Genomic DNA, 13,651 nt, shown 5'->3' with positions numbered 1-13,651 from the left:
AAGTCACAGTACATGTTGTCCTCTGATTTTCTGCAAGGTAGGTCATGTTTGAGTTGGATTACAAACCTGTTTGGGAAAAAGACACAGTCTGGGGGTCTTTTCCCAAACATGGGGAGATCCTGTGTGAGGTCATGTCTCAGTCACAGCAGTCTGCTGAATTTATATCACAATCCTTTTAAAAAGTGGTATTACCAATATTTAGGATAAAAAAAAGGATGCATATACATTTCTGACAGTGAACGTAGCAAGGCATCTAATTATTTCTAACTGCTGCTCAACCCTGCCTGCTAGTCAAAAATATGTATCGCTGTAACTACCTAATCTATACCAAAGACAAATACAACACAGATTTCACTCGAGAGGCACAATATACTTTGCTTTGTGTACATCAAGGTTTTATGTCAGGCTTCAGGAAAGAATGTGTGAGGAGAAAATTATAGAAGTCATCACAGTCACTGGAAACAGAGTAAAATTGAATTGGCATTTACTAAGGCTGACTAATACCAGACTAATTCAATAGCTTTCTTTTATAAAGTAAGCGATTAGCTCAACAAAGAAGGGAAATCTAACTGTCTGGACTTCAATAAAGTAGCTGATGACGTGTATAAAATCGTGTCTCCTATGTGGAGAAGTCTGAGATTTATAGAGGAACTGCAAGGTGTACACGGTGTTAGAGAAGTTAAGATACGTTGAAATGGAATTATTCAGAAGTCATAAAAAATAAGTCTCAATGTTGATTATTATTATTTTCATTAATGACCCATTTAGAAAAGAGAGGTGCCTGATCATTAAAATGTGTCAGAGTCACAAAATTAGGAGGTATTAGCAGTGTAAAGAAAGTTCAGAATATCCCACAGCAAGAACTGAATGTCCTTAAAGAGCAAGGCCACAGAAGTAGTGAGCTAGCAGCAGAAAAAAATCTGCCAGAAACCAGCAACAACACTGAAAGGTTTTTAACTGTTTGCCCCAGTGTATGTGGACATGGCAAAAGCAACTGAAACTGTAAAATGCAGTAGGAGAGGCATTTCCAGAAGAGCAAGGGAAGCATGAACGTCATTGTAGAACACCCCAACGAGATTTTGTTTGGAATTAGATGCATTATTCTCATTAATCACATTAAGAAAAGATGAATTCTTCATGGAACAGGTAAAGAAAAGGGCTGCTCAGATATGGAGGAGACTGGAGAACCTTTCATGAAAGGAAAGTGTGCGTATGCAGCTCATTTAGCCTAGCAGCTGCAGACCAAGGTATGGTTTTATTCCTCTTTGTAAAGGCATCAGGTAGAGTAAATACGAAAGGCAGGCAATCTTGGCATATAAGAAAATAGGTATAAATTGGGAATGAATAATTTTGATTCCCAAATAAGTGTTCTTTATCCACCTGCATAGTGAGGGTGTAAAAATCAGGGGGATAAAACTACACCTAGTTCTAACATGATGCTCACAGAATGTATTAAATGCATTATGTGATCCTGTTGCCTGCAGTACCTGGGGGCTGGATTTGATAACCCAGAAAGTCCTGCCAGTCCTATGTATTAGCATTTCCCTATGTCTTAGCAGGTTTCTATTGTAGTGAGCTATCACCTCCATCTCATAATCTTATTAGATATTATAGTACCTAATAATCCCTTCAGTCCTAAGAAACCTTTTCATCTTTCTAAATTCAGTTTAAAATAGAACATCCTAACTGTGGATTACAAAGCCATATGTGTTTTATTTTTCTTACTCAAGTAAGTTTGTTGTGGCTAGTATTACAAAGAAAGACAAATTCATTAAGGGACCAAGACCTGAATATACATTATAGTGTTTATGGCACAACTGTACCAACAAATAATGATTTCCTTATTTATTGTAATTGTTTAAATGGCTCCTAATGAAATTTTTGGCCTCATGAAGTGATCAGCTTGGAATGACTTTCTTTTCTATGAAAATATTTAAATACAAACAAAGTCTGCCAATGTGTTCAATTACAGTCATGTAGGGAACTAAAGGGATTATGCGTAGTAGGAGTGTATTCATGTGGCTTTCCAGATCAGCTGCTTCTACCAGAGAGCGAATGAAGTAAGTGGAAAGAGAGACCGTTACTGTTGGGATGGCTTGGGACAAGATCATCAGAAAAGCTCACTTGTGTTATTTCCATAAGCCCACAAAGCTGATGGCCCAGTAAATAAAACTGCATTAACAACACGTTGCTTTTCAAACTAATTGAGATGCAGTGTGAAGATTACTTTTCAGAAATATGATGTTCTTTATGCAGGAGATCATGCTGGGCCCTGCTGCAACAAGAGCCATTGGGATAATGATGCTCTATTTTGTTCTAACATCTGCATTTATTACCAGTGGGATACTTTATGAGATATTATGAGGTGGCTTCAGACTCGCAAAGCCCTTGAGAATTTAACACTATTGTTCCATGAAAGAATCGCTTCTGCCCAGCACAGACCCCAGCAGAGAGGGCTTTTAAATGAGAAACAAGGAAATAAACTGGATATTCTGCTGATGATTTTTATGACTTTGCTCACACTTCTGCTGATGCTGTGTTAGCAAGAACAGTTCATTCCAGTGAATATAACCTTAGCTCTTGTGATTATGGACACAGGTTTTTCTAAAACTAGATGCAGGTTTTTTTTCAGAGTGCAGAATTGTTAGAACGTCACAAACAGCTGGGTTTTTAGCCAGCACCATGACTTCAGGAGCCTGGTTCAGAGTTTAAAGCACTTGTGATGATGCTGGGCTGCAGTCAACACATTCACAGACTCAGCATACCAGTATTTTCATGGGAATTGCCATTACCATCCAAGAAGCAGGAAGCACACTAATGGATTATTAGCCTGGTTTTCAGCTGAAGCTCCAGCTTGAATAGTAACTCCAGCTTCAAGCACCACACTCTAAGAAAGATATATATAAAAAAAAAAAAGTCTAGAGAAAGGAGCAACAGAATTATAAAGATGTTCAGTAAACATAAGGGGTTTGTTTATGGTTTCTTTGGTTGTTTGGGGTTTGTTTTTAATAAGATGAAAGGCTCTGGGTTTAATTAGCCTATATCAAAGAAGGCTTTTATTTTCCACATAAAAATGGGTTACAAAGTGAATCAGCAATCTGATACATTCCACAGCTTAATTTGCTGTAGAGAAAACTGAAGTTTAATTTTCTGAATGACCTTCAGACCTCTGTGCTTCTCCTGTGACTCCATCACCGACAAGCACAACTACTGCCAGCTCCTCAGGCTGGATATTTTTCCTTGGGGTAACCTGATTTAAAAGTCCTGTTTAAATCAAATGGACAAAGCCTAAAGGTCGCCTTCCCTACCTTTAGTGATCTAGAAACAAGGCGTAAAAATGCGGTTGGACATGCCTGCTCCCCCTGCAGTGACTGAGGAGAAGTAGCAACAAAGAGCTCCACAGTGGGCAATTTCCAGATCATTAAACTTTGGTGAGATAAATCCCATCCTAACTTGTCTCTGAGTGTTCACTGCTGGGGTTTGCTTTCAGCTGGCTGATAACACATTAAGCAAGCACATGGCTTCATTGTTTTGTTGTACCATGTAACATGGTGTCATCTCTAAGGGATCTGACACCACAGGGTCCTCCCTGTCCTCCTCTCTCATCACCTTCTGATACTGTCCATACCCTGTCTCTTACGGCTCTTCACCTCCTTCCCTCTTCTCCTTTCAAAACATCTACATTCCTCTCCACTTTTTGGTTTCCCTTTGCACTGACTGGATTTGCTTCTGACAAATCTCAGTTTTATCTCTGGCTGCAGCTTTAACTGATTTATTCAGTGCACAGTGCCCCTCTAACAATGTTTTATGGCTTTCATGTATTTGGGGAGTCAATGGGACAAGACTATTTTAAGTGTAACTGGCTTGTTAGCCATGCAAATTCTTGAGTAACAGGTATGATTTAGTGTTCACTGTGAGAGCTGGGAGTGCTGGAGCTTTAATCTGATTCTGCCACTGTCAGTGGCCTCATGCAATTTATGTAACCTGTTAGGGACAGGTCTACCTGAAAATAAAGGATATTTTCTTCCCCTAGGAATGTGTAAGTCTTAACTAGTAAATATGTGTATAGTTTTTGAAATTCTGTTTATGTAAATGCAAAACCTTTCAAAACATTTACAAAGGTCAAGAGAATTTTAGGGTTGAAACATAAACAGTTCAGAACTAGAAAAATTAAAATTACACACGTATGCACTTACTACAAACCTTTAGGCAGCCTCTAATTAAGTAATCACTCCTTCTCAGCATTACAGTAGATGCTATCATATGCCGTTAAATTGTGTAGCAGCTTGTAATACTGTGCACTCTGTTTATACAGGATAGGACTTTCTGGAAATCATTCAGAATAATGTATCATCTGAACGTATGCTGTAGTTGCGCCTACTTGGTCGGGATTGAGATGTTCCCATGCTCAGCTCTACAAAAACCTGTCAGGGAACGCTATTTCTTCCTGACAAGACACTAACTCAGAGACATAAAGTTGCTTATTCAAACAGGCAGACCCTCCATCCCTTGCCAGGCTGAAACAAGGCTTTTGGTGGTGCACATCTTTGGTAGTTTCCCCTCAGCAACCAGCTTTCACTACAAGAAGGATACTCAGAAAAGAGCCTTCTCCTGTGGTCTCCACGATATCCTTTTTTTTCCCTTGAGCTTTTATGTTCAGAGAAAAACTGCTCTACTAAGCATCTCCAGGTGACTTCTCCTGCAGTGGCCCCTCTGCTTGCCTGTGCATGCCTTCCTCTCCTACATCTCCATGCCACCTGCATCTCCTGACTCCCTGCCTCACTGCTTCCCTGTCTCTTCCTCTGAAAACAATCTTTCTCTTGTTGCCATCTTCCCTCCACCTCTGTTGCTCAGCTCCAGAGCCATAGCCAACCTCATACCCCCTGCTGCATCCTTGTTTGACACAGACAGTTTGATTCCTCAGCTTGGCTGAGGTTTGCTTGAAGCACAGAGGAGAAAGCCTGGAGGTTGAAAGGGCTAAGTTAATCTCCAGCAATAGCAACTTACGTCTGGTTGTAAAGTCCAAGAGATCATTTTATCACACCTGGTTCACCAGCATTCTCAGGGGGAGGGAGTGAGGTGATGTCTCACAGGTATCCAGGGTTGCCATAGCTGTCCACTTAAAAATAGTTTATGCTGCTTAGAGAAGGCAGGCTTAAGGTTGGAGAGTGTTAATATGCTTCTGTGCTGTCCTCCTGCTTATCTTGCTCCTAAGTGGAGCTCGGTAGAGGACAGAGTGCAAGGTACAATATGATTCGGAGAAAACTCCAGGAACAAACTCGCCAACAACGTTTTCAAGTTGACAAGGACGTATTCTCTGTTGCAGAGCCGGGAGACACGGAGGATAGCTCCTCCTAACATGTATCCCCGTATTCCTACACATGCCGTCCTTATATAGTCGCTGGGCATACATACATATTCCGGAGGCTACGCGTGAATTACATCATTTTCCAGAAAGTTTCCCGCATGCATACAAAAATGTGATGGGGGTCTTTGAGGGTCGTTTACTTCTCCCAACAATCTTCATAACTTCTGGCAGATTTTGAAGCACCAGCTTAATTAACATTACAGACATAGCAATCATCCTGTCCTTCTACCCATCAGTTACTTTAACTGCTCCCATCCTGGACGTCTGCTAGTCCGGGATACTCCCCATCCCCAGGTCCTGTTTTTCTGTTCTGTTTTTCTTACACTTTTTGTACTAAGGTCCTAAGGACTGTCCTAAGGATGTATGTCAACTACCTTCAAGCACCTGTTATATTCCATTACAAAACCATCAAACTTAATGTTACTTAGAACTGATTACATTTTGTGCTTTTGTGCCTCCTTGTCTCAATTACCTCTACCCTCACACTGTTTGCAATACTACAAGCACTTGGATAGTGAAGTAGTAACAGATGGAAGGAGAAATTAAAAGGCGTTAGCAAGGAAATAAGCTGCTTTCATTTCAGATTTGAGCCAACAGACTAAAATTGTATGATACAGAAGGAAAACAGTAATGTTGAAGAGCAATACAGGGACAAAATTACTCTTGTGTCAGTAAAGAACCTAGTTGTGAGATAGGAATGTCACTTTGGGATTAGTAATGAGATTTGCAAATTTTATTTTTTGTATTGCCCTTTATTGCCGAAACACACCCAGTTGGTTTGTCTGGAACTGAATTCGTCTAGCAGCTGGTGTCACCTCCATGCAGTTCTACTGACACCTATGGCACCATCAACCCTACCGCCTCCCCATCAGCAGCTGTATTTGCCGCCCCATCAGAAAACACTCAGTGTGGATCTTGTGATTTATACAGCTCATGCCGAGGTGTGTATGTGCCCATTAACCCTGGCAGAAATCAGCTAACTACAGCTAACTAATTAACTACAATTAACTAAATTAGCTAACTACGATTACACAGGAGAACCCAAGGAGCACAATTACCAAACCTCAGTTCTTTCGAAAATGAGGCTAATTAGAACTAGCCAAGGAGGTGTGAAGCAGCAAACCAGCACCACCGTCCTGACACACTGGGGGCTCTTTGCAACACGGGTGGTCCTGGGACACTTCAACCCGCCTGAATAACGGCCACCAACCCAACGTGCCAGCCGGGCAGCCCTGTTCTGAGCGGCGGAGGGGCCTGCACCAGACCCCGTCGCCACGACAGGCCGGCTCGCACCAGCTCCTCCTCACCGGGCCAACACCGGAGGGAAACACCCGCAGACCCTCCCTCCCTCCCTCCCGGCCGGGCCGGCCCCGCCCCCGCCGCCTGCGGAGCAATAGTGCGTCGGCTTCCGCGTCACGTGAGAGCTGTACTCCGCCGGCGGGGGGGCCGGCAGGGTGCGTGGCAGACGTGGACAGTACCCACAATGCCTGGCGCTCCCCGGTGCCGCTGCCGGTCCGCTCCGGTGAGGCAAGTACCTGCGGCCCCTCCCCCGCGGGGCCGTTGCCAGGCGACACAGCGTGCCCGCCGCCCGGGGCCCGCCGGCGGCGGGGGGGACGGGAGGGAAGGAGGGAGGCCGAGGGACGGGACGGGGCTGGAAGGTGCTGCCACAGGGCCCTGTGTCTGCCCGCTCTACCCTGGGCCGCAGTCTCGGTTGCCGCCTGCCTTCTTCCTTCAGCTCCAGTCCCGGGAGTGCCTGGGCACCGCAGGGCTGTCGATGTGCCGGTGCGGGCGCAGGTCTGCTCCTGCGAGGCGAAGCGACTTGTCACCGGTTATTCCGCCTTCCGGCCGCCGTCCTGCCGGGGTTACTGTGCCCTAGGGTGGCCGCCTGGCCGCTGGGGCTGCAGGGTGAGGGACGGGTCCGGCACCGGCGGCCTCCAGCCGCGTGTCTCGGGGTTTGCTCGTGGCTGGGTGCAGCGGGCAGGGCGGGTGCGGGAGGCCACCGGCGGTACCTCAGACCGCTTCGTAAAGGCCGTTTCGTTTCGTAGTAGAAGCCTGTTGTAGCAGGGATCTGTTGCTGTGCCTGTTTGCGGGGTTAGGCACCAACGTTTTGCTGTGAAGCTTTTCAGTCTAAAGCATTATGAACCCATTCGAGTCAGTAACCACATTACTTCTTCCTGCTCTGCAGGTAATAGTGTCAAAGCTACCATATAAATAAATGGTAGATGAAAGGGTCAAGTTCCCAAACTTGAGCATGTGACTTGTTCTGTTCCCCTAGTTTTTCATAATCTTGACTCTGTCTCCCTCTCTTTTTCCTGTGCCTTATGGGAAAGATTATGTGGGCTAGTGGTTTAGGATTATTTCCTTGTCTGATCGTAGCTGATGATGTCAAAGTGGCTGTATTCGTTATGTTCTTCTGTAGCACTTTAGTTTGTAATATGGCTTTCTGAAGTATGCTGTAGAGTGGAAAAGTTAAGACTCCTGCCTGCATAATGCAGCTGTCACAGCCCTCAAAAGTGGGACAGAAAATTATCCAACACTACTGTGTACGCTTGAAGTAAACACGGAAGCTGTATCTTCGTTCTGTGTCAAGCACGTGTGCGCCTTGCACCCACTTCCCAGTTTTATATTTTATGGAAGGTTATCATAAGAGGCAGACATCCTGGCAAGAAGTGCCTTGATTAAGTTGGTGCTGAAGACTAGGCAGGTACATGAGGGTAGGCTTGACATTGCACTAGATCTGCTTAGAATCTTTCAAATTTTGTGAAGCTAGATTGTTTTTAAAAAATTATAGTATCCTGAGCAAACCGTGTTCACAGGTCACTTTCAAACACCTCCTTGTCAAAAAAGTCACAAGAAGATGTCAGAGAGGTATAAAACAATTACTGTAAGATCACAAGTTGGAAGACTAATTTATTACAAAGGACTGGAACACATTCCACTTTCTAGGACTTTAGTAGATGCTGCCTCAGGATCAGATACCATCATAACACGAAAATAAACAAGCTGATAATTGAATATGTCTTAAAAAAAAGTACAGTAAACCAGACTCTAGTTTCCATCATCTGAGATTTCACACTCATGGGAGGAAATTAAAACTGAAGCCACATATAATTCTTATCTGCAAAAGCAGATGAGGTTGACATGTATGGTAAGTTGAACAGCTTCAGGGAGGGATGACCATTTTGGTTGACTCTTATCAAAGCTGTGGTCAGCTTTCCTCTCCCAGTTCTCGTTTGCTGGGAGGGCTGTGAAATATAGGTGTAAGGGGAAATCAATAAAGATGAGTCAGAAGTAGGCACACACAGGGAAACTAAGAATAGCACAAGTGTGGAGTGATGCTTCTGTGGTGTACTGTCCCTGTTGGTGATCGTTTGAGGACAGAATCTTGCTGAGCAAATGGTAGTGTTTCAGTTTTAATCACCCCTGTAGTTTTTCTGTGAATTTTTCCAATTGCCTTTTGAATTCACATAACATCTTAGCATCACCACATCCTGTGACAAGCAATTCCACTGGCACATTCACAAAACTGCATATTTTGTGAAGAACAATCTGTGGTAACCTTGAGCTGAACACCTGCTGGTTGGATATGGTGCTCCTCAGTTCTGTCATGGAATGAGATAGCGAGCCCAATCCCTGTTCATTTCTTTGTACCCGTAATGGATTCATAGACCATTTTTGGTGAAAGTGCAGTCTTTTGTCATCTTCATGTGTTTGATGGATATAGATTTTTTTGGAGAAAGACCTATGAAATTTGTAATAGTGCAGTGAATTACTGTGTGCAGCTCTGTATAGATGTATATAAAAGGCATTTAAAGACAGTTCTAAACCCACTACTGTATCTTTAATGTACTTTCTTCAATTTCTACGTGCATAAGTCTACATCAAATTTATCATTTGGCTGCTTCTGTAGAGCTTTATTGTTTTGAGAGCCAAGTACAATAGTTCTTTCATTTTGAAGATTTAGTAAACTTTTTCTCTATATTAATACATTTTCAAGTAAGGCTGAATGTTCTCTTGCAGTGCGTGTATTACACTTCTCTTTACATATGTGTGATCTTGCAGCCAAAGTGATTTTCTTTTATTAGCTGCATTTTTTAGATAGCTTTCTGATTTCACTGTTAGGAAGCTGAGGAAAAAGTACTTATTTTCACTGGGTGGGTTTTTAAGGTGATGGTAATCAAGCCTGGCTGACTGGTGATCATAAGACTGTTCATCTAACCACAGTTTTTACCTTGTGTGATTTTATGGTACACTGAGAGAATCTGAAGGTTTTAATGGAGGCTTGTCTCTGTTACGGAGACTAATTTCTCTACATATAAGTAGGCGTCTTGAAGCAAGTAACTCTTTTTTGTTCTATATTTGTGTGAATATTTATTTACCTATAGAGTAGACATAAAAATTGAAGAATACCTCTGAAGACGTCTTTATCCTTTGCTTTGTCTGTTGTCCCTGCATACATGCTGTTGTCAGTGATATTTGTATTCTTTGTCCTTAGTTGTAGGAGTAAAGCAACTATTGTTAGATTAACTATTGAAAATCTTAATGCTTTGAAAATACAGTGGTAGTTGTGTTCTGTTATGTTCCTGAAGTGTTCAAGTTTCTGATCAGAGGAGATTGTAGATTAATTAAAGTTAGTGTATGAGTTGAATGATGACATTCAGAGTCAAAGGTTGCTTTACCCTGAGTTACTCATGACTGTGCAGACAGGTAACAAATTTTCCTATTTTAAATGGCAGAAATGATGCGACGACTTCAAATTCACTTAAAGAATAGGAATTAACTTAAAAAAATAGAAACATTTTAATACTTCTATTATTCTAGTTTTCTTTTACTTGAATTCATCTTGAGGAATCTCCCTGGAATGTGTTCAGGCCTTTCCTATAAGCATGCTGTCACAAAAAGAGCTGACGAATCTTGTTAGCCAGTAAATACATTAATTAACTTTTTTCTGTTTGTTCTTTTCTCACCAGATAGCTCAACATGAACTTTAACTGTCAAGATCATTTTAAAAGTGAAGAGAACAGTATTTTTCCTTCTGAGAGCTGGCTGCGGGATTCTGAGTTTCTCCTGCAGTACTGTCCTGTTCACTACCATTTCCTAAACCAGGTCATGGAGCTATGTTCCGTTCTTCACGTTAGGTACTAACGAAGTTACTTGCTTTGTCAGTGGAAATGCAGATCCATGAAATTACATTTTGTGCAAGTAAGTTAATGAGGGAAATGTTAAACTTTGCTATTGCATCGTTGTTCTTTTTATGTTGATATAGCTCCCAAAAGTCCATTTTAGCCTTGAGTTGCAAATGGTAGAGGAGGCTATTGATGAAGAACCGTTACAATGTAAAGCTTCTCTGCAGTTTTGTCATGCTCTTGAGCTGCTGCTGTGGTTATGTGGTTAGCAGCATAGTTAAAAAGAGGGGTGCCAAGTGCATACATTTGAATTGCCCTGCTGGCAGCATATGCATGAAGTCAAGATAGAAAAAAGTTTCTAGAACTAGTTTCTGTGTTTAATTTCTAGAATGCTTCTGTGCAACAAGCTAATTTAGAGCAAGCACAAAAGTTGTCTTTTTTTCTGATTTTCTATCCAACTGATCAAGTCATTTTGTACAATAGGGAATTGTATAGTGCTGAAATAACAAGCGTACCTGGTAAAAGCCCAGAGTTGTTCAGCAGAGTGCAGGCAACAGTGGCTTCTGCTGCAGTTATGACTGGTGAAAGTCTGATATGCCCTAGAAGTAATTACAAAGGTATTAATGTGGAATATTTTAGCTCATGTCATGCATCTGAAAGCAAGTTGAAGTCTGACTTGAAGCAGTTTGACTGCTGATATAGCTGAATTTCTTAAGTTGAAAATTACAAGACATTTGCAATATTTTCATTATTATGTGCCTCTCTGAGGAGTAAATACCCTTGAAAAAACTGAATACTGATTATTATTCAGTAAGTACCCTGATATATATGTAACCTTTGAGTAGTGTCAAATAGGGGAGGTGACATTTCAGGTTAAAAAATAGCTATTTCCTCTCTTTTCTGGAAAGGCACTTCTATTTTGGGAAAACTTGGATTCCTAACTTTTCAGAATACATGAAAAGTCCTTCAGTTGCCAAGGCTTGAAAGCACCTTAATGTCATAGTTTGAAAGGTGCTGTAAACATGTCAGTATTGCACATGAAAACATATTTCAGCTGTATTCAGAAATCTGTTTTCTTTTGCAGTTTGTGACTCTGTGGAACTTAAGTAGCATCGTCTGAGGAAGACGAAAATCTGTTTTTTTTTCATAATCTCTGAAGTGATAGGTGTACATGGTAGGAGTCTGCAGAGTAGTGTTAAGAGTTGAGGAAGTGTTTGCTTTTGGCTTCATATAAATTCTAGCAGCTCGCCCACTTGTAAGAGGACATATTTGTGTACTGAAACTTAGCAGATAAGTATTCCTTTTTGTCTTGCTAAACTTTTGGATATTTTGGTTTAATGTAAGATTTGAAGAAATTGAAGGTTTTTACAATGTCTTCAGTCTTGAAAGACTGCAGGATATGTGTTTATACTGTTAAATACCTGCTGTAAATTTTCTCCTTGTGATCAAGAAATGCTTAAATACACAACTTTAAGTGACTGTATTCCATAAAACTTTAATTATTATGTTTTGAAAATTAAATGCTGTGAAAACAGGTAGGCTTTGCAACCTGCTCAGTGTTTGTGTGATACTGATACAAATGTGTGATACAAATACACATTTGCGGATTTAAAGAAAGTGGAGACACATATAAGAAAAAAGGTATTTAATGTTAAAGAAATTCCATTTTGGGTTGTGAGAGAGAGATTACATTCCTTGCTGTCCTCATCCTGGATTTCCTATTTGATAGCACGTAAGTTACTTAGGTCTAAGTCAGGGTACTTAAGCATGTACTCAGTAACACAGTTTCATGAAAACACATTGATATGATTGCTTGATCAAGTCCTGGATCATTTTTCATCTGGTATATCCTTACAGTACACAGTTTTCCTCTCCAGCTATTCCCGATTGTTTAAACTATAATCGTCTCACTAAACAAAAAGACTCAGGGCTACAAGTGCTACAGTAGTACTAAGGGTGAGTAATAGTGTTTCAATCTCCACAGGTATCTAGGTGAGGATCATGGCAGTTCAGATAACAATATTTGAAAATGTGACATTAATGTCAGATGTGATACTGCTTTGTGGTTTGCATAAACTAATAGGTCCTATGCAGTTAGGACTCTTGAGTTGCAGTTGAAAACCCTCTCTGTGCCCTATTTTAATTTTGAGACCAATATATAGCTTGGGATGTTTCAATAATCACAGTTGACTCCTTTGTTTTTGTTTTAATTCTGATTCCTCCTGATTTGTGTTTTGTTGTAGATTGTTGTTAACTCTGTTGGCAATGTCTATGATTTTATCTGCCTCTGTGGTCCGTGTGAGGGATGGACTCCCACTGTCTGCATCTACTGATTATGACCAGAGCACGGGAATGCAGGAATGTAGAAAATACTTTAAAATGCTCTCAAAGAAACTTTCTCAGCTTCCTGATAGATGTACTCTGAAAACTGGGCAGTATAATATAAAGTAAGATTTTCCTTTTATATATTTGCAACATCCCAGGTTGTGTCTGTCTAAGTTAAAAAGTTAACAGTTCACATTAGAAGGTTGATTCTTGTCTGTACTTATGTTATCAGAACTTGATTGAGAAATTATAGAAAGATCTGAAATCTACTCAAACTGTGGAAATTCTAGTTTGAAATAGACAGTATGTTTATAAATATTTAACCCCTTGACCTACTAGAAATATTTCTTTAAATTTCAAGGTTGTTTCTTACACGAAAGCGACCAGACTTGTACTTCATCATGCTAGTTCAACTAGTGTTCATTGCTTTTTCTCTTTTTAGTCTACACACATTTCAGAAAGTACACAGATACTTTCATAGCCCAGCATGGAATTAGGCCCTTTTATTGTACTTTCAGGATTTTGGTTGTCTTGAGAGAAAATAGGCCCTAAACCCCCAGCATAACTCAGTTTTTTGAAATGGCACACAAGGGAGTGTGGGAGTGGGAAGGCAGTGTATAGTCAAGTGGTGAGTGGTAGAATGGAACCTACCAATCCTATTGCTTCATTCAGCACTTTCACAGCAATGCTTTTTGTTTTCTCTTCACACTTTCATGTTTTGGCTTTTTGCTTTAATAACTTCCTAATTTCTTTAGCATGTCAATTCCATAGTGTACCTGCATGACAACACTGATTAAGTACCAGTTCAAAAGATGCTCTTTTTTCCCATTTG

The 13,651-nt window shown here is 41.0% G+C and overlaps 1 protein-coding gene across 5 annotated transcripts in view; it reads left to right on the top strand.

The window, feature by feature from the left end:
- The first annotated feature begins 6,785 nt into the window (after positions 1-6,785).
- Positions 6,786-13,651, top strand: part of SEC22A (SEC22 homolog A, vesicle trafficking protein) — a 33,738-nt gene continuing 26,872 nt past the window's right edge. For 2 of the 5 annotated variants that reach the window (XM_065671436.1, XM_065671437.1), the window contains exons 1-3: positions 6,786-6,895; positions 10,339-10,506; positions 12,738-12,941. In XM_065671436.1, the coding sequence (XP_065527508.1) occupies positions 10,349-10,506; positions 12,738-12,941 (362 nt within the window). In that variant the 5' untranslated portion in view covers positions 6,786-6,895; positions 10,339-10,348. Of the gene's footprint in view, positions 6,896-10,338; positions 10,571-12,737; positions 12,942-13,651 lie in introns of those variants that run through there. The other 3 variants (XM_065671434.1, XM_065671435.1, XM_065671438.1) reach the window with 3 other exon arrangements.

Source organism: Lathamus discolor, chromosome 3, assembly GCF_037157495.1.
Source record: "Lathamus discolor isolate bLatDis1 chromosome 3, bLatDis1.hap1, whole genome shotgun sequence".
NCBI lineage: Eukaryota > Metazoa > Chordata > Aves > Psittaciformes > Psittacidae > Lathamus > Lathamus discolor.
Note: the sequence above shows the minus strand (reverse complement) of the source record. Positions and strands in the feature narration are given on the sequence as shown.